The sequence below is a fragment of the Lepidochelys olivacea genome (assembly GCF_965140295.1).
Source record: "Lepidochelys olivacea isolate rLepOli2 genome assembly, chromosome: 3".
Taxonomy (NCBI): Eukaryota; Metazoa; Chordata; order Testudines; family Cheloniidae; genus Lepidochelys; species Lepidochelys olivacea.
The window spans coordinates 62,337,163-62,364,778 of record NC_140413.1 but is presented as its reverse complement, the minus strand read 5'-3'; the positions used below and the strand labels follow the sequence as shown (position 1 = coordinate 62,364,778).

The 27,616-nt window shown below is 44.9% G+C and overlaps 1 protein-coding gene across 1 annotated transcript in view; it reads left to right on the top strand.

Moving 5' to 3' along the window:
- Nucleotides 1–27,616, top strand: part of PHIP (PHIP subunit of CUL4-Ring ligase complex) — a 293,959-nt gene that overhangs the window by 111,074 nt on the left and 155,269 nt on the right. Inside the window, exons 10-13 of the mRNA XM_084623628.1 lie at nucleotides 5,305–5,375; nucleotides 6,176–6,276; nucleotides 6,365–6,405; nucleotides 7,524–7,622. Coding sequence (XP_084479754.1) covers nucleotides 5,305–5,375; nucleotides 6,176–6,276; nucleotides 6,365–6,405; nucleotides 7,524–7,622 — 312 coding nt within the window. The remainder of the gene's footprint in view (nucleotides 1–5,304; nucleotides 5,376–6,175; nucleotides 6,277–6,364; nucleotides 6,406–7,523; nucleotides 7,623–27,616) is intronic.

Sequence of the window (27,616 nt, the reverse complement as noted above, 5' to 3'; positions counted from 1 at the left end):
GAATATCTTACTAGATGCCCCAAAAGTCACAATCCCACAATCAAGGAAGAAGGTTAAAAAAAAGACCTGGTTTAGAGAGGAAGTGAAGTGAAGGCAGCTGTAAAAATAAAAATATAAGAATGGTGAATTTGTTAATAATGAATATAAATCAGTAGTTAGGAATTGTAGAAAACTAATAAGGGAAGCCGAGAGAGAAGGCGAAATCTTGGCCACGAGAGCTGAGGACAGCAAGGACAAGCTTTTTAAATATCTTAGGAACAAAAAGAATCCTGACAATGGTATTGATCCATTACTATGTGGAAATAGTAGAATTATCAATAATGCTGAAAAGGTAGAAGTGTTGATATAGTTCTGTTCTGTATTTGGTGGAAAAACAGACGATAAACTCTCATCGTGTGGCGATGATAACACTCCTTCCATTCCACTGTTATCTCTGGAGCATGTTAAACAGCAGCTACTGAAGTCAGACGTTTTAAAATCAGCAGGGCGAGAACTTGTGTCCAAGAGTGTTACAAGAGTTGGCTGAAGAGCTTACTGGACCATTAATGTTAGTTGTCAATAAGATTTGGAGCACTAGGGGTGTTCCAGAAGACTGAAAAAAAGCTAATGTTACGCTAATTTTTAAAAAGGGTAAATGGGATGACCCAGATAATTCTAGGTCTGTCAATATGTTGTGGATCTTGGGCAAGTTAATGGGGTAGCTGCTATGTGACTAGATTAATAAAGAATTAAAGGAGAGTAGTGTAATTAGTGCAAATCAGCATGGGTTTATGGAAAACATATCCTGTCAGATTAACTTGATATATTTTTTTGATGAGATTACAAGTTTGGTTGATAAAGGTAATAGTGTTGACATAACATACTTAGACTTCTGTCAGGTGTTTGACTTAGTACCACACAACATTTTGATTAAAAAAAAAACAACAACTGGAAGAATATAAATTTAACATGGCACACATTAAATGGATTTGAAAACTGGCTGACTGATTTTAAAATGTAACTGTATATAGGGAGTTGTCATTAAGCAGATCTGTTTCCAGGAGTCTGTTTCAGGGATTTGTTCTTGGCCCTTGACTATTTTATCAGTGAAGAAAACATAAAATCATCACTGTCAAAGTTTGCAAAAAGAAAAGGAGTACTAGTGGCACCTTAGGGACTAACCAATTTGCAGATGACGCAAAAACTGGGGGCGTGGTAAATAATGAAGAGGAAAGATCACTGATTCAGGGTTATCTGGATCTCTTGGTAAAGTGGGCGCTAGCAAAGAATATGTGTTTTAATACAGCTAGATGTAAATGTATGCATTTAGGAACGAAGAATGTAGACCATACTTACTGGATGGGGATCCTATCCTGGGGAGCAGTGACTTTCTGAAAAAGATTTGGGAGTCACAGTGAATAATCAGCTGAACACGAGCTCCCAGTGTGATACTGTGGCCAAAAGCTTATGCAATCCTGGGATGCATAAAGAAGGCACAGATTTACCCCATCTCACTTGTCAAAGGATCCACAAAAGAGATTAAATGTGAAGACAGCCGTCCTTCATTTTCCATGAATGGGAGTAACTGACCCTGTCCCTTTTTCCAGTAAAGAGTTGAGGCCTTTATTACATCTTGTTCTTAGTCAAAGCAGGCTACAAGTCAGTTCTTTATGTGTAATAACACAACAGATTCATGAAGAAATTAAAACTCAAGGTGGAGACTTTTAATATTCATATTAGCTTTCATGAGCATGGGACACCTGATGACATCGGTAGATCTGAAGGATTCCCAGCCCCCTATCCCAGTTCAGCAGTGTCACAGTTGCTTTGCTTTAGAAGCACAACACTACTAGCACAGGTCTTTGTCTTTTTTGGTTTACCAACAGCCCTGCAAGTGTTTATGAAAGTGTTGATAGTGTTAATAGCAGCTCTCAGACAGGAGAGTTTCCATGTCTGTCCCTTCCTTGATAACCACCTTATTCAAGCCCCATCCAGAGGCAGGGCCATAGATGAATGATACTGGAGAGCCAGAGCTTTGATAAATTGTGTGTAGTTAGTTAATATCTCAGCAGTTTCCACACCTCAGAGTAGAGATAAATACGGCTCTCTAAAAAGTTTTCATTTACTAGGAAAGATGGGAGAAGCTGAGGAATCTTATCAAAATGGTCAACCCATGTTCACATGCTTCTGTGATCAGTAGATTCCAGTATAGATGTTCCTCAGTGGGCTTGTGTTCTTATGAAGTCAGTACAGATTTTATTCCTATTCCTCCCTCAGTCACTTCACTCACTACTCCTGCGGGAATTCTGCACTACTGTGTGCACGCAGAATTCATGTTCCCCGCAGATTTCTTTGCTTCCCCTCACAATCCCCGTGCATCCAGACCCCTGTATACCCAGACCTTCTCTGCACCCAGAACCCCGCACTGAGCCCCCCCACACCCGAACCCCCACCCCACTGAGCCTCACTTCCTACAGTCAGCACCCTGAACCCCACCCTCCTTCACCCAGACCAGCCCCCACCCTGATGAGCCCCCTGCACCCAGACACTCAACCAGTTGCACCTAAACCCCCACCCCACCAGCACCCGGACCCCCAGCTAAGCCCTCCAGACTCCCTGCTGAGTCCCATCCCCCCTCACCCAGATTCTGGAGAATATGGTCCAAACAACAGCAAAGACAGTAAAAACTGGTTACAAGTCAGTACAATTCAATATGGTATCAAGGCTCAGCTCCTGTATCTAGACCCCCCTTATGTGCTGGTCATGAAAGGCAACACCTCAGCCATGTCATACATCAACAGACAAGATGAAACAAGATGCACAGCACAGGTCAATAAAGAGAAACTCACTTTCTGATGCCTTGGGCGGAGGAGAGTTCACTGTCAGCCTGCTTCCTTCACATATAAAGGAAAATATTACAGGCGACTGGCTCAGCAGCTAGACAGATTACTCACACTGGAAACTACTTGTAGATTTATTCATTTTTCCTGTTGATCTGTGTTTTCTCCACCTGAATCACAGTTTTCACATGTTCTTCTCTCATTGGCAGGATTACAAAACCAAGGCAACAAGATGTCTTATCACAAAATTGGTCAAGAGGATTCCTGAACCCTTTCTCTCCTTTTCATCTTCCCATTAGAACACTATAAAAGATCATACAAGAACCGACATTGGTGATTTTGGTGGTCCCATTTTGGAGAACTAAATCTCTGCACAGTGCTCTTCCATAGGATCTTATCCTGGTTCTTCATGACCTTACTGGCCTCCACTGGAATCGTTCGTGAGGTTGTCTCAGTACTTCTTCACAACTGAAATGGCTTTTTGATAGCAGTCACTTCTGCTCACAGGGATCTTTCTCCTGGGAACCTTAATACTACACTTTCCGTAAAGATAAAGTGGTACTCAGAACCAATCTTGGCTTCATACCAAAGATTAACTCATAGTTGCATGGAGCACAGGAAATTGTCATTCAATCCTTACATCCAGCTCCCTCTCACCCCAAAAAGAATTCTGGCATATTTTGGATATCTGCACAACTCTCAAAATAAATATTAATTTTACAGACCAGAAATACGCTGTTTTTGCTCTGTGATTCAGTGTCAAAGGGAAAAGATGATCTTAATCTTCCAATTCCAGCTGGCTAAGGCATTGTATCTTGGAGGCCTGCAAGTCAAAGTATAAATTCCTCTTCCAAAATCAGAGTGTGCGTGTATGCTTGCACACATGCTATCTCTTTTTCAGGTCTGTGGTAACTCAGTGGACAGAAAGATTCATTTCATATGAGAGAATCTGTAAAGCTAGCCACCTGATCCTCTGTGTAAGCCATCTCCAAGTTCTCCAAGCTGGGCATTTAATCATCAGTCGATACCACCTTTAGTAAATGGGTGCTCCATGCTGTAGTGTCCTAATAACAATTAAGAAGGGATTATCCTATTTTGCATAACCCCTTCTAATAACAATTAAGAAGGGATTATCCTATTTTGCAAATGTATTTTTCCCACTCTGAGTGGATACTGTTATGAAAATCCCAGTGTCATGGATCTGTGGCCCTCATTACAAACAAGAATAGGAAAACACATATATGTTTTACTTTTGGAATAATGAGGTTCATAGTTTTAGTCCACCTGGAACGCGGTGTTTCTTTGGGAAAGATACAGGATTATTAGTTGGTACTTAAAATCTATTTCTTCATTGCAATCTTTGCTTAGTATGGGGACTGGTAGTATTGATATATAGCAATATATAGTGATTAGAGATTTTCTTGGCTGAGGAAGTGTTGCAGCTGGCATGCTTCTTGGAGGTGGAGCCACTGACTGACAGGTCTGGTTTACCTCTAAGGCCGCACAGAGCAGAAACTTAATGTCAGAGATCTATGGACCTCATTACTCTTAGAAATGAAATTTTCAGTAAGGTATGAATACATTTTCCTATTTTCTTACGTGAAAGGAAAGCCTACATAATTTTAATGCAAGTATTTAGAGTTTAGTATAAATCAACTACAACAAGGACCACATGTATGTGTAAGTGCTGCTCTCCACTGAGCTCTCAGATTGGAGATGGTATAGTATGCAAAACCTACTGTTTTGAGGCTGCCACAGTATATATGTAAAATCAGAGAGTAAGGATTAAAAGAACAAACATCTGGATTTTCTTGATTTTAATTTTTTTATTTTTATGCCACAGGATTAGACCATTAAAGCTCTAGTTGACATTTCTACTACTCATAGCAGATACTGAAATGTCCAAAAGGGAACAAATATATGGAAGTTACATAGGAGATCATGATGCTTTTTGAAATTTTGGGGCAATGTGATGATAATGCTACCTACAAAGAATATAGATTTTCTGCAAAGTCTGGTCTATTTTTAATACCTGTTCCTTTATTCAACATATCTTTTTATTAAACAACTTCTAGCTTTCTTTTTCGTGTGCTGTGTAAAGGGGTTTTTGCTCTTTGAAAGCCGTGGAACAGCTGAGGTCACATGTATTCATTGGTTTAAAACACAGCGCTATTGATGTCCACCTCTTTTTCTTGAAAGTGGCTTTTGGCATGGTTTTGTGTAAGAATATAGTGCAACTCATTAAGTGTGCTAGAAATCTGTGATACATGCAGACTGTAGTCCATCTAGAGGTTCTGTAATTTCCACGAGATCAGATCATGAAGCATAGTGACATAAAATTGTTTATAAATGGCTAGCCATCTGTTACTTCATGTTTAATTTTGTTCTTCTGTACTTATTTTTGAGATACAGACTTGCTTCTGATTATGATAATATCCCTAAGGAAAAAAATGATTTTTTTATTTAATTATTTTCTTATTTGTAGTCAGAGGCCAACAAAGTTTATGGAACGTCCTCGCCCTGGAGTTCAAATGATCTGTTCTTCCTTTAGTGCTGGTAAAGGATTTTATTTTCTACCTCTTTAATATAAGGATTTTTAATAAGGCATTTAAGGAGCTTAGTAAAATATAGTACTACTACAGTGTGTGTACTTAGTTGGATGGGCTCTACTGAAGAAACATGCTATATAAGAGCTCAGAATTATTATTAATAATAGATTTTCATATTGTGTGCATAGACAATTCGCTATATAGGAATACTTGGGTATCATTAGGTATAAAATCTAGTTAATGTGTTCTTGTGATTTAGTTTCCTCCAAGTTAAATGTGTACTGAGCATAGGGGAGAGCATCAAAGGATTTGTTTACACGTCATGTACAGAAGTTTTTATAAGGGACTTGGACAAGTAGAGTTAAAAACTGGACCTAAGCTTCTAAGTATTTTTGAAATTCTGCTTCCAATGACCAGAGAGAATTCAAATCTTCTGTTGAGTTTGGAAACTAACTCCCTTTGTCCATGTCCTCTTTAAAAATAAATAAATACATAAAATCCTACATTTGTTTTGCTTATGAAAAGTTACTTTAAAAAATAGAATGGCTTAATATTGTTTTGAGAAAAATTAGGAATATGTAATCATTTGTGTACATGTAAAAATTTTATAACATGTTTGGTGTCTCAGATTTTTCATGTAATTTTGAATATTAAATAAACAGATAATGAAAAATGAGTCAACATAGGTATAACTTTTTATGGTAATAAAAATAAACTTTAATATATTTAAGGTCATTACAACTTTCAAATAATGTTACATTGCCTTTTTCCTCATTACTATTGCTTATTTGTGCTTATCTTTCTTAGGTGGAATGTTTTTGTCCACTGGAAGTACAGATCACATCATTAGGGTTTATTTCTTTGGATCAGGTCAGCCAGAGAAGATATCAGAGTTGGAGTTTCATACTGTAAATACTATTTTAAAATTACATAAGTATTTGATTAAAATGTGTTGATAGATGGAATTCACTGGTAATTTCTGTATTCTTTATATAGGACAAAGTTGACAGCATTCAGTTTTCTAACACTAGTAACAGGTAAGCAAGCGAATATTTGTATGTTTTTATTTCAGGACAATTTTTGCAACCTCACGAAAATAATTTCCAAATGTCAGTTGTTTTCTCGAGTTTGTTAGAAATATTTTGCTGTATGTTTTGAAGCATTCTATGTCAACTTATATTTAAAGGTAATCTGCAATATTTAGTAATTTTTATGGGTCATCATTAGATTTATTTAAAATAATTAAATAAAATGGCTTCCTCTTTATCATCACTTTCGTTACAAGTCCCTAATGCTTAGTTACTTAATGACCAAATTTTTTGTGGGTTATGAAGAGATGAAAGGTTCATTGGTACACTTTGGAAATATTTCTAGTATACTTTATCAATTGTCCTAGAAGGCTATTTAAATAGCATTTTTAGTAAGTGGCAACTTGATTCACAGCAAAAATGATCAGGTAGGGTAAGGAAGAGCATTCTGGACAGTGTTTGCTTGAAATTCATGAGGAGTAGATATTTATTTATAAATATCACAATAATTTGTAAAGCTCTTCTGGATGGTTGACATGAAAGATAAGGAAAGAAATTTAAATTCATTAGGAAGGCAACCATTTCCCCCACTGACAATTAGTGTTCCAATATGCAATTTTATCATGATATAAACTGCTCTAAACTGAGCTTGGGAGAGTTCCACTAGGTTTTTCCAACTTAAGCCGTCAGGGAGAAAAAAGTTCAATTTAGATATCATAGCAACTACGACAAAATACACAGTTCCAAATTACTTCAGGGATAGGTTTTGCTTGTTGAAATAAGGTGTGTCTTTACCTTTAATTTCTGCTTTCCTGGCATCTTGGCCTTTTGCACCACTTAGCTTCTGCACTGGGACTGTATGAAGGGAGGGGGCATTGGCTTAGCATCTGTATAGAGTTACCCTGATGTCTCCACTGTGGTCCCACATTCAACAGAGCAAAGAGTGAAGTGCATGCCACCCAAAATCAGCAGTGCAGAGTTTTTGAAATAACAGGTATATTGGTTCGTTTGTGTAGTACATTACAGAATAAAAACCTAATGATTAACAGCATTTTCTCTCCATAATCAATTTTCATATGAACCGGCTTACCTCTGATTGATATTGAATGGTAATTTTTCTTTTGTAGGTTTGTGAGTGGAAGCCGTGATGGGACAGCACGCATATGGCAATTTAAGCGAAGGGAGTGGAAGAGTATTTTGTTAGATATGGCTACTCGTCCAACAGGGTAAGCAACATCAAATGATTGGCTTTCAAATGGTCTGCATCAAATGGTGCAAATTTGAAGTGTGTTCAACCCTAATGCTATTTACTGACATAGCACCTAATCACTTAAGAGGAGTTAAATATAAAGCATATTGTTCTGAAGCAGGGATTTCAACTTTATTTTTTAAATATATTTGTCTACATATTCAGCTGCTCAAGCTAGTTCTTCTTAGATGCCCCTTAATTCCTGTTTGCACTACTGTTTCATTAAGAGGTCAAAGGAAAACTGCTGCTAAAATCTTCCAGCCACGGAGCTAGCAAAGCATATGGGTGATTTTCTAGAGACCCATGTTAAAGAACCTACATATGTTTCTGGAGCAAAGAGGCAAAGGCCAAGTCTGCACTTAAAACTTTTGCTGGAATAGTGATGTCAGTTTGGGGAGGGTGATTTTTTTTTAAGACTTTTTTTAAAACACTGTGCAAAAACCCTAGTGCAGATGCATTCATACTGGCAAAAAAATGCTTTTGCCAGTATAACTTATTTTGTTCAGGGAACTGGTATAAGTTATACTGTCAAAAAGCACTCTAGGAGGGTTTGTTGGTGTAGTAATATCTGTATAGCTATCACTGGTAAACTTTTTGTACTGTAGACTAGGTCAAAGTTTAAGTAAAAGCATGAGATGGTACTACCAGACAGAAAGAAAAACAGGCTTTGTTTGCCTTTGTGACTTAAGATCTGTGACAACTGTGTGTCTGCACTTTCTCTCCAGGAAATACCAATGATTCTAAGTAACCAAACAGCTCTTTCAAAACAGAGTACATTTATTTAAGGATAAAAATATACAGAAAAATACATATAAGACAGTAAAAGGATCTAAATACTTCATCAGCATCCCCCATCAGTCCTATGGAGATCCTGACAGGTTCCAGACCTTTCAGCATGGTTGTGTCCCCCTTTGAACAAAATGCCTTGTTCATTTGTTGAATCAAAAGGACCCCTGTTGGGTCAAGCTGGCCCTTTATACCCCAAGTTCTTTCTTTGTCTCCTGTGTTTCTTGAAGCCTCGCCTGAACCAGTATATGCAAATTACCCCAACATGTGGTACTTCTCTGGTTTTGTTTATAGTCCCATGGACTGCAGTAGTTATTCTGCACAGTTTTTAGTTCCTGGAGAACATAGGATAACCCTGTCTCATTAAGTAGAATACAGTCACTAGCCTACAATGATCCATATAACATTCATGAAGTTAATACTATAGTCTGCAAAGATAGTGCATGTGGTTGCAATTTCTATCTCTGTCTCCTACCCTTTTGCAAAACTGCCAGCTTCCTCCTGGACATCTTCTAAGCTTTGTCTGTGCTGAGGAAGTTTAGAAATAAATTTTTCATCAGTTCAACTTCACTGAATGGAGACCTCATGTAGACAAGATTCAGGTGGCTTCCAGTATTTTTACCCCCATAGGTTTAACTAATGCAGTGGTTTAAAAAAAAAGGCGAAGAAAAAAAGCCAGAAGCCTCCAGAACCTTGTTTATATTAACATGCCTTTTGGTGGAGCAGAATTAGTGAGATATAGCCTGTGATGCAGTCATACATTAATACAGAAATCAGCTGGACATAGAAAACTGAAAATGTGGGACTGTGAATAAAGCTTATTATCAAAATGCAAGCGTTTATAGTACTCTAGTACTGATTATTTTATTCATTTTCATATTTAATTTAAAAATCTCCATTTGGTAATTTTAAATTAAGTTTCTACAGTTTTATCACATCTGCTTCACCAGAGTGCTGTAATGAGTCTTGCCACAAAATGTAGATCGTTTACTAGAGTATATAGGGCTTGTTCGCTTCTGATTCTTGTTCTGTATATTGTGCTTCTACTTTTATACCAGCTGTCCTAACAAATTTGCAGAATTGTGTCTTTTCAACACACATTAGTATAGATTAGAATGATTGCTTCTCTTCTTGCTACTTCAGCTTCTTCCTTAGCATCCATACAGGCTTTGAGCTGACATGTTACCAGTATTCAGCTCAGCAGCACTATTACTAGGATTAGGTTGAGCAGTGTAATTAGTTTCTTTTCAAAATCACTAAAAGAACTGCAGAATTTCTTTCCTTGATGAAAAGATGATCAGGTACTTCTCTTTGACAAGAGTGTTGGGAGAATTTATTGAAAACATCAAAAGACATTGTCAGTCAAATTTGTTGAGGGTTTTCACACTTGAACAACTTTCATATTTGACTGAAGGAATATGCCATAGCCCCAGAAGTTGGAATGCAAGGGACAGAATAAACCCTCTTCAGAACAATTTTCTAGTGGAATAAATCCACCCTCTTGGATTCTGTAATGCTGGGGTTGTGCACCTGCTGGTGACTACTTGGAGCCAGCTTCTGAAGATTTTTTGGGTTTTTTAGTGGTAGGAAGACATGTCAAGGGTCGGTTGAGTAAAGCCTGAAGTTTTCTATACTCTCCCCGTGAGGCCAAAATCTTTCCTTACCTACTGGATGTTTTCTTTCCCATCCTTTTTCTCATTCTTTCACCTTCTGTGTTGTCTTCTTTTGCCCTTAAAATTTTTTAATGTTGTTACTAGGACCCACATTGATGAAGGAAGCAGATCTGTTTAGGCATTTATATTGTACTCAACAGCATAGCATCTGAGCAACACATTGCTGGCATTCCTGAGTCATGGTTTGATTGCTACCTGCTCTGATCATACTATAGCCTAAACCATTGCTTTTGCTTTCTAGCTGGCCTTCCCTTGTTCTTTCTCCCACCAAGTCTTTCAGTCAAGTTTCCTTCACTCCGACTCTTCCCCCTTTTCAGTCATACAAAGGGCAAGACTAAACACATTTAGCCTTACCCCCGACCCCGCTCTAGTCCCAAAATGTAGTAAATAAGCCCCTTAGAACAGGTAATAAAAGAAATCCTGATCTCTAAAGCAGTGGTTCTCAATTTTTTTGTTAGATTTCAGAGTAACAGCCGTATTAGTCTGTATTCGCAAAAAGAAAAGGAGGACTTGTGGCACCTTAGAGACTAACCAATTTATTTGAGCATAAGCTTTCATGAGCTACAGCTTCATCGGTGAAGTGAGCTGTAGCTCACGAAAGCTCATGCTCAAATAAATTGGTTAGTCTCTAAGGTGCCACAAGTCCTCCTTTTCTTTTTGCGAATTTTTTTGTGATAGCGACTACTTTCGCACAGTGAGTCTCTGAGTGCTACCCCCCTTATACATTAAAAACACATTTTTTATATTTAACACTATTTTAAATGCTAAATTTATAAGCCTATTGTTTAAAATGAATTTACCTTTTCTCACCGCCTTTAAATTAAGACTAAAACATATTTTAATTAAATTATTGTTTTAAGCAGAAATGTTATTTTTTAAAAATAGTTACTGTTTAATATTGTGGGGGGGCATGAAGAAACTTTGTCAATATCACTTGATTTGCTAGTTAGCTTGGAAGGCTGTGAAAAGTGATATTAACAAACATACAAATATCACTTTTCACAGCAGACTTGCTAGCTAGTAAGTCTTCTGTGAAAAGTAATATTTGTATGTTTGTTAATACCACTTTTCACAGCCTCCCAGCTCTGAAGGCAGTACCACAGTCAGCAGCAGTGCAGAAGTATGGGTGACAATGGGGTGCTAGTAAGTCTGCTGTGAAAAATGATATTAATAAACATACAAATATCACTTTTCACAGCAGGCTTACTAGCGCCCCATTGCCACCCTTACCTCTGCGCTGCTGGTGGTGGCAGGTGCGGTGTTCAGAGCTGAGCAGCTGGAGAGGAACGACTGCGGGCCAGGTGCCCAACTCTGAAGGCAGTGCAGCCACCAACAGCAGTGCAGAACTGCAGAAGTAAGAATGGCAATGACATATGATGCTCTCCTTACTTCTGCGTAACATTTGACCTTTGTGCTGGTAAGGGTGGCTACGGGGGGCTAAGGCAAATTTTGGGGTGGCTATAGCTCCCGCAGACCCCCCTAGTGCCACCCCTGCCTGTGTGTCTGACTATTAAAATTTTTTTTTGGCCAGTCTCAGTGTTATGATTGGTCTGCTGTTTAATGCAGCTCTTCAGCTGCTGAACAGTCAAGCCCTCTAATGTTGTCTCAGTCCCAGAGCTGTCCTGAGGGAAAATGGCACCCTGGGCAAACTTCTATTTTGGCACCCTTTCTTTGGAGGTGGAGTGGGATTGGGGGTGGAGCTGGGCTGGAGGGGCTTGGGCTGTCAGCCCCGTCCATGGTGGGGCTCGGGCTGTCAGCCATGCGTGGAGCTGTCAGCTTACAACCCCCTACATGCTAACCTTGCAACCCCCAGTTTGAGTACCCCTACTTTAAAGGGATAAATTATCTTCAGAGTAGGGCCAGAATCCTACTCTTATTCATTCTTTTCATCCTGTATGGAATGACTTTGATTGTCTGATGAAGGCTAACTTGACTGCATTTTCGTAGTCATTAAGACATCAGACACTAAAAAGAAATCAAAATCTTCTATGGTTCTTCTTAAAAAGAAGCAACTTAAATGATACACTATATGTTATCAGTGACAATTTTTTTAAAAGTTGTGCACAGGGTGGATAAAAATCATAGAAAAACTGATCTTATTTTTTAACTTGATTTTTAAAATTTTAGTTTTTTTCATTTACATTTTTAATTTATGTGTTGACAATTCTTTATAAAATGGGAATAAAGTAATCTTAAAACGCTAAAATGGATGTTTTGTACTTGCTTCCTAATTATAAATAGAATTTCAGATTTTACATAGTGATATTTTTCTATTAAATTGCATATTCCGTAAGCTTGACCCATGCGGCAGCAAGTCTCAGAGCTGAATCAACTGACTCAGGCTTGCACTAAGGGGCGAAAAATAGTAGTGTAGATTTTTGTGCTTAGGCTGGAGCCCAGGCTCCGAGACCCACTGCTTCGACAGGTTCCAGAGTCCAGGCTCCAACCCAAGCCCAAACATCTATCCTGCTATTTTTATTGCTGTTGTGCAAGGTCACTTCATTTGACCTAAACTCTGAAACTCGCTCCTGCATTGTTGTTTTTTCAGTGTAAACATACTGTTAGACACTTGGGTGCTTTTCAAAATTCTGCCCAACATTGTATTTTTCAATATTTTGTTTTCTATCTCGAGCAGTTTTGTCAAAAGTCAAAGAGGATACTCTGGCAGTGGCATTAATAAAACAAAACCGAATGTATAACTTAATAACTTTATAAAATTTCAATCACACAGATTTTCAAATTAGTTTTACAAAGCCTCAATCTGATTTAAATCAATAATTTTTTTTTAAAATGATCCATTATTGTAAATGCCTTGATTTTTAAATAATTCAACCCTGATGGCTCACTGTTTCCTCCACCTATCCCTGCTTGCCTACAGTCTTAACACATAAGTAGTACAAAGTGTAATTTTTAAAACTCCTCTCTTCCTAAGGTGAACCATTCAAGTTTTCAACAGATTAAAACCCAGTAATTCCAGCAAAAGATGCAACTTCCCTCAGGGTCAATGAACAAGCACATATACAACACAATTTGCATAGAGTTTATGAAAAAAGAAAAGGAGTACTTGTGGCACCTTAGAGACTAACAAATTTATTTGAGCATAAGCTTTCGTGAGCTACAGCTCACTTCATCGGATGCATTCAGTGGAAATGTAGCTCACGAAAGCTTATGCTCAGATAAATTTGTTAGTCTCTAAGGTGCCACAAGTACTCCTTTTCTTTTTGCGAATACAGACTAACACGGCTGCTACTCTGAAACCTGTCATTATGCAAGGCATAGCGTTTATGAAGTACCTGTTACTGCCTTTTGGACCTGTGTCGTGTCAGTATGATTTGTGCATGTTATAAGGCCACAGTAGTTAGATTTGCCAGGACCTTTCTGTCAGTGTGGGTCCCCACACTCCCTGTTTTCTATCTGACTGTACCCCACTCAGTCACAGCTTCCAGAATATCATCATTATCGTCTTTCATTTGACTTACATATTTCTCACACCTGGTAACAAACAACAAGACTGAGTAAATTGAAACTCATAAAATGGCAATCATTAGCTCCTTCATGTCAAAATATTTCATTTCCAGAGGGAAAATCGCTCTCTTCTAATTCAGGAAATTTCTCCAAGATGTTTTTCTATGCTTCATAGATCTCAAAGAAGCATATATCTTTCTCACTTTAGTTATTTTTTGAGTAGATGCAGATGTGTATTCCAAGTAGGCGTGTGTGCGCCCCGCATGACAGAGCTGGAGACTTTCGCCTAGCAGTACCTGTAGATGAACGGCACTAGTGCCTCATGCCTGTAGCCTCTCCTCTGGCTAAATGAGTTGGTGCTGGCGCCACGCCTTCCCCCCCACCCCCCCAGTTTGTTCCCACCACCAGTTGGCTGTAGTTGGAGCTCTGAGCAGTTGTTGCTTCACAGTCTTGCAAATTTATATTTTAGCCTAGTTTTGTTGTATATAGTTCCTAGCTAGTTAGTTAGTAGTGGTAGTTAAAAGTTATAGTGTATAGTATAGTGGTAGAGGTAGTGCTCCCTGGGAATGTTCTCAGTAGGGTTCAAGCATTGTCCTTCATGTGGAGTGGTGATTCCTAACAGTGACCCCCACAAATGGTCCTTATTCTGCCTTGGCGAAGCCCACCTTAAGGAGCACTGTTCAGTCCGCAGATTGTTCAAGAAGCGGACTCAGGTGGCGTGGGACCTTTGCCTTAAGCAGCACCTGCTTGAGCAGGCCATTAGGCTTGACCCCATACCGAGGCCTTCCTCGGGCTGCAGATTGCCCTCCAGCTGCGAAAGTGCTGCTGCTTTCCATTCCGGGGCAAGGGCCTCTCTGAAGAAGCATGGGAACCTTTCTTCATCGTCGGCACCTCAAAAAGAGGTTGCATAAGACAGTTTGGGAGCACTCCAGATCCCGGGGTGACTCTTCTGCATCCCCTAAGAAAAACATGGACTGGCAAGAGACCGGCTCCGGTGCGCGGTATGGTGCTGGTGCTTGTGCTTCTGATCCTCCCTCAGTACAAGGTAGGGAAGGCACTGAGTCTGGTACTGATAAGAATGGTGCTGGTACTGACAGTATCAGTGGTGTCGCTGTACCAGGCTGTTCTACCTTTCAGTCCCATCCTTGCTGCTGGTTCAGGACTTCACTAGTCTGGTGGCTGTGATGGGTCCCCAGTTGGAGCATGCTGCTGAAGTCTCAGCACTGCACCAGAAAGCACTGCTTCTGGGGATTGGCATGGATATGGTACTGATGACAGTACAAGATTCTTCGGTACTGGGTCCTTCCTTGGTACCGACACAGTCAATGCCGCAAATGACATCAACGCACGTGGGTGCTCCAGTACCATTGTTTGCATTTGCCTTTGATGACCTTGCCTGCGACACTGATCTTCCAGTGGTGCTGACTTCAGCGTGGCGCCAATCCCAAACTCGTTCTGGGCTATGGATGAATTAGATCACCTGTTGGCTCCCTCTGGAGTCACCCCTCCCATGTCTCTGAGACTTTTCTTTTTCAGACTCGGGCTCCTCATTCTCCTGCTCCACTTCACCTGAGGGCACCCTGGGGACAACAGTAGACTAAGGCAGCTAGCAAGCTTGGCATGCACCTCAAGACCAGAATGGAGATCCCTGGCCCAGTGCCTACTGGGTACCAATGCCTTACTAATACCAGAGGCCACCTTGGGCTCAGTGGGAAGCTCCTTGGTCTCAGACATCTCACTCGTCGTCAGGGTCGAGATCCTCTGCTTGTGCGCTATTGGTGGCTGAAGACCAGTTGTAAGACCAGATGCCTGCGGTTCCCCTTCCCGTGAAGCCACTGGAGTTTCCTCATCCGGAGATGCTGCCCCAGGACAATGCAATGTCTTCCCCTTCCATCCCAGAGGACTTTAGGGTATACCAGGACCTGTTATTTCGGGTGGCTTTGTCCGTGGGTATTCAGGCATCATTTCTCCAGAATACCCATAAACACATGGACATTCTCCAACCCTCTGTCCCTGGGTGAGTGGCCCTTCTGATTAACGAGTCACTCCTCAAGCCTGTGAAGGCTCTTTGGTGTACACTAGCCTTGGCCATGCACTTGGAGAAGTGTTGTTTTGTTCCGGTACAGGGATACAAGGGATTTTATTCCTACACATCCCCAAACTCATGACTGTGAATGACAGGGCACAGCAGGACAGATTCATGTCCTGCCCCAAAGACAGAGACTTGAAGTGCCTAGATCTTCTAGGCAGGAAGATACCCACCTCATCATCACTTCAGATGAGTATTGCAAACGAGCAAGCCAAACATGGCTAAATATGACTTCCTTAGCTGGTAGGCTATGGCTATGTTTGAGCAACTGTTGCCTGAGGTGTTTGTCACTAAGGGCTGCATGGTGGCAAAAATGTTGTTGCAATTTGCCCTTGATGTGGTGGACACTTCAGACAGGGCTGGGGCCTTCGCAATTATTATGAGGATGGCTTCCTGGCTCCAGAACTTGGAGATTATGCTGGCAGTCCAGCAAACAATTGAGGACTTGCCCTTGGATGACCAAACCTTGTTTTTGGACAAGACTGATGAAACTCTGCATTCTTTCAAGGATTTGAGGGCTAGCTGGGGGTGTGTATGGCATCTATGCAGAGATACAGGCCACAGCAACCCTTTGTGTGTCCTTCGCCCTGAGACAGCAGTGCTACCCAGAAAAGGGATAGATCTCACAAGATGAAGTTTATGGACCGCAAGCTCAGGACCCAGCTGCTCTGCGCACTCTCCTTCGGCGTCTGCTGAGCGTCCATTTTGACGCATTGATCCAGAGCACAGGTCCAGTTGTTCTTTCTCCCTCGTCATCCCACCAATTCTTTTGTGGACAGACTGGCTTGCCTTTACAATGCCTGAGTCTTGTTAATGTCTGGCAGCTGGGTCCTAGACACTTTCAGATTGGGCTACGCCATCCAGTTTCTCTCTATGCTTCCTCCTCATCCCTTTTCAGGGACCCATCTCATGAAATACTGCTTTTTGAGCAGGTCAGCTCTCTGATAGCATTGGGAGCAGTGGAGGAGGTTCTGCAAGAACACTACGGTTGCAAGTTCAACTCCCGGTATTTCCTGATACTGAAATCCAAGGGCAGGATGAGGCCCATCCTTGACCTCCATGGACTCAATAAGTTAATCAAACATGTGCGGTTCTTCTTCGAGTGATTGCTCATGTGCATTCCAATAGGTGTGTGTGCGTGCACCCCATGCACGATCGCCAGAAGCTTTTCCTGTTGGTTCGGCTGTGGAGACCCCAGAGTGGTACCTTCGTGGCAGTGTATATATGTCCCTGTCGACCCGCCGCTTGCTCAGTTCCTTCTTACCGCCCGTGACGGTCGTTCGAACAGCTTAGTCTCTTGCTTTGCAAGTGCCTTACGTAGTGGTTCCCTTGTTTCTAATGTAAATAGTTTTTTGTTAGTTGTTAATAGTTGTAGATTAGATTAGTTTAGCTTACTTCAGGGGGTTTCCCCCCATTCTACTCTCCCCGGCACCAGGGCACACCTCGGTCGGAGGGGTTTAAAGCGTGCAAGAGGTGTGCAAAACCTATGCCAACAAGTGATCCGCACGCCGCCTGTCTCAAGTGCCTTGGGGAGGGTCATCAGACAGATAAGTGCCCTATTTGCAGGAGCTTCGGACCCAGGACTAAGAGGGAGTGGGACTATCGCCTGAAGCTCCTCTTGATGGAGTCGGCCCTTCAGTAGGACCGCCATCTAGGAAGCCCTGTACACAGCGTACTCTGTGGCTAGAACCATGGCCACTGCCATCGCTATGAGGCGCAGTGCATGCCTTCAGGTTTCAGGGATTCCACCTGAGGTCCAAAATACAATTCAGGACCTCCTCTTTGACTGTGAGGGCCAGTTTGCTCAAAGTACGGACATGCGCCTGTATAGCCTGAAGGACTCACTGGCAACTCTGAAGTCTCTGGGGCTACACACCCCAGTGCCTCAGAGAAAGCCCTTTAGACCTCAGACCCCGTCCCGTTTCTACCCGGGGCCCCCTAGGCTGGATCCACCTAGGAGGAGGGGCAAAAATAACAGGAGGCGCCCACCACAATCCTCCTCGGGCCAAGGCCAGGGTTCAACCAAACAGCCCCCCGACCCCAAGCCCAATTTTTGAAGATGCGCATGAGGACAGCGCACCAGTCGCCTTGTGTCCTTCCCCCACCTTTGTGAATCGACTCTCCTGCTTCTACTGTGCCTTGGTCTCAGATCATGTCAGACCGCTGGGTCCTCAGCACGGTTGGGGTGGGATAGTCTATCCAATTATGTTCCCTCCCGCTCTCCCACCCCCCGTGCCTGTCCCCCTTCAGGGACCTCTCTCATGAGCAACTCCTTTTACAAGAGAAACAATCACTCCTAGCTCTAGGGGCAATAGAGGAGGTTCCTCAGGAATTCAGGGGCAAGGGGTTTTACTCCCGCTATTTCCTCATCCCCAAGGCCAAGGGCGGGCTTTGGCCTATCCTGGACCTACGAGACCTCAACACATACATAAAAAAGGTGAAGTTCCGCATGGTCTCTCTGGCCGCCATCATTCCCTCCCTGGATCCAGGAGACTGGTACGCCGCCCTCGACTTGAAGGGATGTGTATTTTCACATTGCTATTATTCCAGCCCACACATGCTTTCTCAGATTCGTGGTCAGTGGCCAGCACTACCAGTTCAGGGTGCTCCCATTTGGCCCCCCGGGTGTTCACCAAATGTATGGCGGTAGTGGCAACTTTTCTCTGCAGGCACCAGGTGCAGGCATTCCCGTATTTGGGCGACTGGCTCATTGAGGCCAAGTCCCAAGCACAGGTGGTGGAGCACGTATCCCTGGCCTGGGCTACGTTTCACAGGTTGGGGTTTGTACTGAATGAGCCCAAGTCCACATTGACCCCCACACAAACAATAGAGTTAATTGGTGCTCTCTTGGATTCCACGTGCGCGAGGGCGTTTCTTCTGGAACTGCATTTCAAAGCGCTCACGGACATTATCCAGACCCTCTTCCGCTTCCCCACAACTACGGCCAGGAATTCTTTGAGACTACTGGGGCATATGGCGGCCTGTACGTACGTGGTACAGCATGCCAGGTTGTGCCTCTGGCCCCTCCAGACATGCTTAGCACAGGTGCACAGACCGGGCAGGGACCCGTTGGACTCAGTCATAACCCTCCTGCCTCAAATTCTCCACTCTCTCCAATGGTGGCTGTAACCACAGGTGGTTTGTGCGGGAGTACCCTTCGCAAAACCCCAACCCACGCTTTCCCTTGTCACAAACGCCTCGGTGCTCGGTTGGGGAGCGCATCTGGGCAATATCAGAACCCAGGGCCTCTGGTCCCATGCAGAGCTATCGCTGCACATCAACGTGAGGGAGCTGAGGGCGGTTTGCTTGGCATGCCAAGCGTTTCAGGCCCATCTGCAGGGCATGTGCGTATCAGTGCTCACGGACAATACTGCAGCGATGTTCTATATAAACAAACAGGGTGGTGTTGGTTCCTCTCCCCTCTGTCGGGAAGCCCTTGCGCTGTGGGACTTTTGTATCGCCCACTCCATATACCTGTAGGCGTCACACCTTCCAGGGGTGCAGAACGAGCTGGCAGATGGCTCAGTCACTTGTTTCATGGACATGAGTGGTCCCTCAGACCGGACATCACTTACTCAATTTTCCAGAGGTGGGGCTGTCCCCACATGGACCTGTTCGCGACGCAGAGCAACAGGAAGCGTCAGAGGTTCTGCTCCTTCCTGAACCACAGCCCAGGCTCCACCGCGGACGCCTTTCATCTGTCATGGGCGGGTCGCCTGCTGTACGCATTCCTGCCATTCCCCCTCATACACAGGGTGGTCCTCAAGACTCGTCAGGACAGGGCTTCCTTAATCCTCATAGTGCCAGCGTGGCCCCATCAGCACTGGTTCACTATGTGACCAGTAGTGCTCCCTCTCTGTCCAACCCTACTCTCACAGGACCACGGCAGTTTACAGCACCCCAACCTGGAGTCACTCAACGTCATGGCATGGAAGCTCCATGGCTGAACCCTCTTGAGCTTCAGTGCTCGCACTCGGTTAGGGAGGTCATGCTGGGGAGTAGGAAACCCTCCATTCGAGCCACATTCCTGGCTAAGTGGAAGCGTTTCTCCATTTGGTCTCGACAAAGGGGAACTGAGCTGCAATCAGCTGCAATTCCCCTTATTTTGGATTATCTTTTAGATCTCAGGCACCAAGGGTTAGTAATATCATCCCTAAGGGTACGCCTCGCAGCCATTTCGGCCTTCCACCTGGGAACGGTGGGGGGTTCAGTGTTTGGTAATCCGATGGTGAGCAGGTTTCTGAAGGGCCTTGACAGATTTTATCCTCCAGTACGTCAGCCCATCCTCTCCTCTCCCCCCCTCCCCCCCCCCCGGGACCTCAATCTGGTCCTGTCCTCACTCATGGGGCCCCCCTTTGAGCCCATGGCTTCCTGCCTTCTCTCTTACCTTTCCTGGAAGGTGGTTTTCCTGGTGGCTATAACCTCCGCTAGGAGGGTATCCGAACTCAGGGCACTGACCTCCAAACCTCCATACATGGTATTTTATAAAGACAAGGTGCAGGTAAGCCCCCACCCTGTGTTCCTGCCCAAGGTTGTCTCCCAGTTTCATGTGAACCAGGACATATTTTTACCTGCGTTCTTCCCTAAACCCCATGCCACTCACAGGGAGTGCATGTTCCATTCCTTGGACGTTAGACGGGCCTTAGCATTTTACATTGAATGCACAAAGCCGTTTTGTAAGTCACCACAGCTCTTTATTGCTATTGCAGAAAGAATGAAGGGGCTCTCGATCTCATCACAGCGCATCTCGTCATGGATCACGTCCTGCATCAGGACTTGCTATGACCTGGTTAAAGTTCCAGCCCCGACGATTACAGCACACTCTACCAGAGCGCAGGCAGTGTCTGCAGCTTTCCTGGTGCAGGTGCCTATCCAGGACATCTGCAAGGTGGCAAGTCCACACCTTCACTTCCCACTACGCCATTACCTAGCAGGCAAGGGATGATGCTGGGTTTGGTAGGGCAGTCCTGCACTCGGCAGTTAGGCGAACTCTGACCCCTTCCCCGGGATAACTGCTTGGAAGTCACGTATTGGAATACACATGAGCAATCACTTGAAGAAGAAAAAATGGTTACTTACCTCTTGTAACTGTTGTTCTTCAAGATGTGTTGCTCATGTCCATTCCAAATCCCGCCTGCCTCCCCACTTTCGGAGTATTCCGACAAGAAGGAACTGAGCAGGCGGTGGGTTGGCAGGGACATATATACATCGCCATGAAAGCACCACTTTAGGAGTCTCCACAGCCAACCGAATGGGTACCGCTAGGGAAAAGCTTCCGGCGATTGTGCATGTGCCATGCGCGTACAAACCTATTGGAATGGACATGAGCAACACATCTTGAAGAACAACAGTTACGAGAGGTAAGTAACCGTTTTTTCTGTATGATCACTCTGTCAGCTAGCTTCCCTGCTTTGTCTCAGAACGACTGGTTCTTCGAGTGCTTGCACATGACTACTCTACTTCAGGTGTCTGTGCACTGTGAGCACAGTTGCTGGAAATTTTTCCCTCAGTCATATCCATTGGGTGGGCTCTAGCACCCTACAGTGCCACTTGCTTAAGCTCCCATATAAGGGGTATGGCCAACCCTGCATCTTCTCAGTTCCTTCTTTCCTACTATGACAGTTGCTGGAATTGCTCCTCTTGCTTCATCAAGCTCCCCTCAGTGGAAGACCCTTCTCTGTGGTCTTAGTTTACTAGCTTCCTTTTGTTTCTTATCAGATCTTTATTTCTGATTTGGACAGATGTGAAATTGTTGAACATAGTAAGTTGCTGTTTTCGCTGTGTTAGCAGAGTCTTCATCCGCTCCCGGTACTGGACATGCCCGAGTCTCCATGTTTCAAGCCCTGTGCCTCCTGTGGCAACCCTATGGCTATGGGTGACCCAGAACTCCAGTTGTCTGAACTTCCTGGGAGAGACTCATATCACTGTCAGATCTGCTGGGACTTCAAGCCCCATACTCAGAAGTACCTGGAGACCAGGTTGAAGTCACACCTGACAGAGGCAGTACTCTGACCCTAGTTGGAGCTGAGCCAGTTAGACTTGGTATCGAGTACCTTGGAGTCGGTGCGGAGTGCTGCTCCCACCGTGAGAGTCTCTCAGCACCATTTCCTGTCATTGCTGCCGTAGAAAAGACATACGCGGCTGGCTTAGAGGGGGCATTCCCTGCCTGAAGAAAGCCAAGCAGGGGGAGCACAGCAGAATGCGACCTGAGTCTGGCTACTCCTCAGTTGCTGCTCCAAGGACAGTACTATTGACTCCATCCTGTATACAGGCTTTGCTGAGTCTGGTCCTGGGTCAACCTTCAGTACTGGAGGGACAGTTGCGGCACCAGCGGGATCATGGTGCCGTCTACCTCAGAGGGTTCGGTGCAGTCAGGGTCTTACTGTTGCTTTCGGTACCACTATTGGCGGTACAAGAGTTGGCAATGTCCGTGCTGGTGAGCAGAAGGGAGTCTGTTGCTCCAAGCTCCTGTTTGGTACCATTGAGAGGGAATCCATCCCTGCTGGCCACGACACAAGTCTCCCCACTGTGGCACCATTCCCCGGCACTAAGTGGTACCGCCCTTCCATTGTCCCCGGAGGAAGGCTCGTTGTCAGACTCGGAATTGGAATCATATCCCTAGCTGATGAACTGTTCCCAATACCCCCCTCCCCAGTCACCCTTATTTGGCTGTGGATCCAGGCATAGCAGTACCACCGAGCGCTTGGCACAGTGGGCATCATAAGTACTGGAGCTGGGGGTGCTGCTGCATCCCCTAGCTTGAAGTGGTTTCCATTATATACAGGATTTACAGTTTGACTCAATGGCTCTCAGCACCCCCACTATAAAAATAGTTTCAGCACCCTTGGTGGGCACTGGCCTATGCAGATGCAATGACCATTTTGGAACTCCTGGGGTTTTTCGCCGGATGCTGGGCCCCCTTCCAGGCTCTCATACTCGGTGGTCTTGGAGAGGAGAGCACCTCCGTCCCATTGAGCAGAATCCGATCCAGACTGCGGTACCAAGAATGGTACCGGTCCTCAGGACCAGATTGGTGCAGAAAGAGAAGAGGAGGACCCCCTGCCAGTGCAGGTCTCCTAGTCATCTTCCCTGGATGAAGCTGTGGCAGGGGCAGGCTTGTCACCTCCCCACGATGACTTCATAGCTCATCAGTAGCTGTTGAAAAGAGTGACCTCGAACCTCGGGCTGGAAGTGGAGGTAGTTAAAGAATCCTCCCAGAGCCTGGTCGATATTTTGGCCCTGTTGAATGAGGCTTTCTCTCTCTCAATGAGGCAATCATGGGACTGGTTAAAGCCCTGTAGCAAATTGCATCCTCCCTATCTCCCACATCAAAGAGAGCCAAAAAGCAGTATTTTGTTCGTGCTCAAGAGTATAAGTACTTGTACTCCCACCCCCCTCCTGGGTCCCTGATGGTCTCAGCGGCCAACAAGAGGGACAGACAAGGGCAACAAGTAGTGAACCCCCCCCCCCCAGACAAAAGTTTCAGTGACTAGAACTTTTTGGTAAAAAGGTTTATTCTACAGGGCGTCAACAGCTCTGCATCTCCAACCAGCAGGCATTGCTGGGGACATAGGACTTAAACGTCTGGGACTTGATGTTGAAATTCAAGAACTTGCTTCCCCAGGAGCCCAGACAGGAGTTCTCTGCTCTGGTAGCTGAGGGGAAGTCTGTAGCCAGGGCTTCCCTGCAGGCCACCCTGGATGAGGCAGATTCAGCAGATAGATCCATGGCTTCTGTGGAGGTCATGCCAGATGCTCTTGGCTCCAGTCCTCAGGACTGCCAACAGAGGTCCAGCAGTCCATTCCGAACCTTCCGTTCGAAGGCACTTTGCTCTCCTTAGAGCAAATGGATGGAAAGCTCCATGGCCTGAAAACTCCAGAGCCACCCCCAAGTGCTTGGGTCTTTATGCCCCAGCATTCCACCTGTTTCTCAGCTCTGATGCCCCATCGGGCCCTGCAAAAGAAAAGAAACAGGAGTTCTAGATGCAGGCAGCTGCCCCCATCCACCTCAGCATCCCTACCTGGCCCACCCAAATACATGGAGGCAGCCAAGCAGAACTTCTGACATCCAAGGAATTGTACCAGTTCGTGTACCACAGCATCCTGTCCCCCTTTTGTTTTTGGACTGCCTGTCCCACTTCAGTTCAGTATGGTCTCTTACAATCATAGACTGCTGGGTGCTGAACACTGTGGAAAGGGGTTATACACTCCAGTTTATTTTCACCACCCCACAACTCCTCCCTCCACATCCCTCTTTCGGGACCCTTCTCAGGAGCAGCTTCTGGCCCAGGAGGTGCAAGCCCTCCTCCGAGTGGGACTCAAAAGGGAAGGGATTTTACTTATGGTATTTCCTAATTCTAAAGGCCAAGAGAGGCTCTCTGATCCATTTTAGACCCATGCCAGCTCAATGGCTGCCTCAAAAAGTTGAAGTTCCACACGGTGTCCCTGGCCTCCATGATCTCCCTTGTACTGGTATGCCGCTCTCAACTTGTCAGATGCTTTCTTCCACATCTCAATTTTCCAAGGGACAGAAGTTTCTCAAGTTCATTGTAAACCAGACTTGCTACCAATTTATGGTTCTTCTGTCCAGCCTTTTGGCAGCACCGAGGGTTTTCATGAGAAGAAGGTTAAAAGTCTACCCGTACCTCCACGACTGGCTGGTCAAAGACTGGGCCTAGGCCCAGGTGGAGGCAAGTATCCACCTCATACAGTCAACCTTTCAGTCACCGGGCCTGCTTATAAACGAGCATAAGTCTACCCATGTCTCTGTACAAAGGCCAGAGTTTATCGGGGTGGTGTTTGATTACTCTCAGGCCAGGGTTTTCCTCCAGAAGCTTATTTCCAGATAATGGTGTGATTAGTAGCACAGGTCAAGGCCCACCTGGTCATGATGGCCCATTTCTGCCTCATACTGTTAGGCCACATGGCCGCATGCATATAAGTGCATGCAGCATGCGAGGCTATGCCTCAGACCCCTTTAAGCATGGCTGGCCTGGGTGTCGCCATTAAAGAATCCGCCCAAAGAATCCATCAAGTCGCCTTTACTTGGATTCAGGGCAGGAACTGTGAGCACTGGTCTTTGACTCCCTCAACTGGTGGAGGGATTCTCTGTCGGTTTGCTCAGGCGTCCCCTTTGCCAGACCCCAACTCTCATTACCCCTAGTTTGCATTTGACAGATCTAAGGTTGAGGGGGTGGGGACTCTCCTAGGGCACCTCAGGATGCAGGGCCTGTGGTCCCAAGAGGTGCTCTCCATACGTATAACTTTCAGGGAGCTAAGAGCGTTTCGCTTGGCCTATCAGGTGTTCTTGTCCCACATCATGAACAAGAATGTGCCTAGTGTGCATGGACAATACAGCAGCCATGTTCTACCTCAATAGGAGGGAGGAGCTCACTCTTTCCCCCGTGTCAGAAAGCTGTCCACTTGTGGGAGTTCTGCATAATGCACTCCATCCACCTTAAATCATCTCACTGTCCGGGAGCTCAGACCGAGCTGACAGATCACCTCAGCAGGTCTTTCTCCAGTCACCATGAGTGCTCCCTTTGGGCCGACATAGTAAAGGCAGTTTGCCAGCAGTGGGGGACTGCCTAGGTAGACCTGTTTGCGGCCAGGCAGAACAGGACATGTCACCAGTTCTGCTCCCTGCGTGGCCACAGACCAGGCTCACTCATGGGCTCTTTTCCTACTCCCTTGGACTGGATACCTGCTCTGTGCCTCCCCCCAGATTCCTCTGGTGCACAAGGTCCCACTGAAGATCAAGCAAGATGGAGTGAGGGTCATTCTTGTAGTCCCAGCCTATCCCTGCCAACACTGGTTCACCACACTGCAAGGCTTTTCAGTAGCAACTCTGATGCCACTACCTCTCCTCCCGGACCTAATACCGCAGACCACGGTCAAATACTCTACCCAAACCTGAACACACTTCACCTGACAGCTTGGAGGCTCTATGGCTAAATCCTGAGGAGCTGGCTTGTTCAGAGAAGTCTGCCAGGTTCTGCTAGGTAGTAGGAAGCCCTCTACCAGAGTTACATGCCTTGTCAAGTGGAAGTGTTTTCCATTTATCTTCCCAGCAAGGTCTCTCCCTCACACAGGCATCTGTGCAGGCTGTTCTGGAGTATTTGCTGCATCTGAAACAGGAGTGTCTGGCAATTTCATCAGTTCAAGTACACCTGTCAGCGATTTCAACGTTCCATGCCCTGGTGGATGGCCAATCGATTTTCTCCCATGAGATGACCATTCATTTTCTCAAGGGCCTAGAAAAACGATACCCTCGGATTCGGGAGCCAGTTCTCCCATGGGACTTGAACCTGGTCTTGTCAAAACTCATGGGACCCCCAGTTTGAGCCACTGGCAACATGCCCTATGCTGTATCTTTCTGGGAAGGTCGCCTTTCTGGAGGCTATCACTTCAGCCAGGAGAGTCTCAGTGATCAGGGCCCTTATGTCAGAACCCCCATACACCATCTTCTTTAAGGACAAGGTATAGCTTCGCTCTCACCCTGTGTTCCCTCTGAAGGTGGTTTTGCAATTTCACAGTAATCAGGCTGTTTTTCTGCACTTTTCTTCCCGAAATCCCACGCAAACAGGGAGAAGCAACATCTCCACGCCCTGGGTGTTAGATTCACCCTGGCATTCCACATTGAGAGGATAAAACCATTCCGTAGATCCACACAGCTCTTTGTGGCAATTGCGGACAGGATGAAAGGCCTTCCTATTTCAGCTCAGAGGATCTCATCCTGGGTCACATCATGCATTCTCATGTGCTATAAACAGGTGGGGGTCCCGTCACCGGCTATAGTGACATCCTGTTCTACTATGGTGCAAGCTTCCTCAGCAGTGTTCCTGGCCCAGGTGCTGATCTAGGACATCTGCAGAGTGTCAACTTGGTCATGGGTACATATATTTTCTTCCCACTACGCCATCACCCAGCAAGCTAGAGATGATGCGGGGTTTGGTCAAGTCATGTTGCCGTAAGCATGTCCATGAACTCCGATCTCCCATCCTGTAGTACTGCTTTGAAGTCACTTAATGTGGAATGGACATATGCAAGTACTCAAAGAAGGAAAAAACGATTACTAACCTTTCTGTAACTGTTGTTCTTCAAGATGTGTTGACATGTCCATTCCATGACCTATCCTCCTACCCCTCTGTTAGAGTTGGCTGGCAAGAAGGAACTTACAGGGTGTGGGGCTGGCCGGACCTCTTATACCAGTGCTTGAGTGTGTGGCACCAGAGGGCACTGGAGCTGACCCGACGGGTACCACTGAGGGAAAATTTTTTTGCCAGCTGTGCTTGCGGTGCACACATACCTAGCATGGCATGGACATGTGCAACACATCTTGAAGAACAACAGTTACTGAAAAGTTAGTAACTGTTTTTTCACTTCTCTGGACTGTCAACATGCTTACGTCCATGTGGCCATTCTGCTGAGTCACAGGAATTATCTTCAGAGGCAGGAGATCACCACTTTTAGTACACAGTACTCCTGTTATGCCCTCTGGGTCATCGCCAAATGCATGGTGGTGGTCATGGCATACCTCAGGAAGAAGAGAATCCACTGTATACTTGATAGCCATTACCTTTGCCAGTGGTCTCTGCCTAGACCATCTCTATATGGATAACGTCTTGCATCAAGACTGCTTATGAGATAGTGTCAGCCATACCTCCTCAGCACATACGGGTGCATTTGTCGAGAGCACAGGCAACATCGGTGGCATTCCTCAATGACATTTCCATATTGGACATTTGTAGGGTGGCCATGTGGTCGTCTGTACATACTTTTACAGATCATTATGCGATCTGTGCTGCTTCCAGAGCAGACGATAATGTCAGAAGAGCGGTCCTGCAGTCCTTACTCAGGTCAACTCTGAGCCCTACCTCTGAGTGGGAATACTGATTGCTAGTCACCTACTTGGAATACACGTCTGCATCTACTCGAGGAAAAAGAAATGGTTATTTAC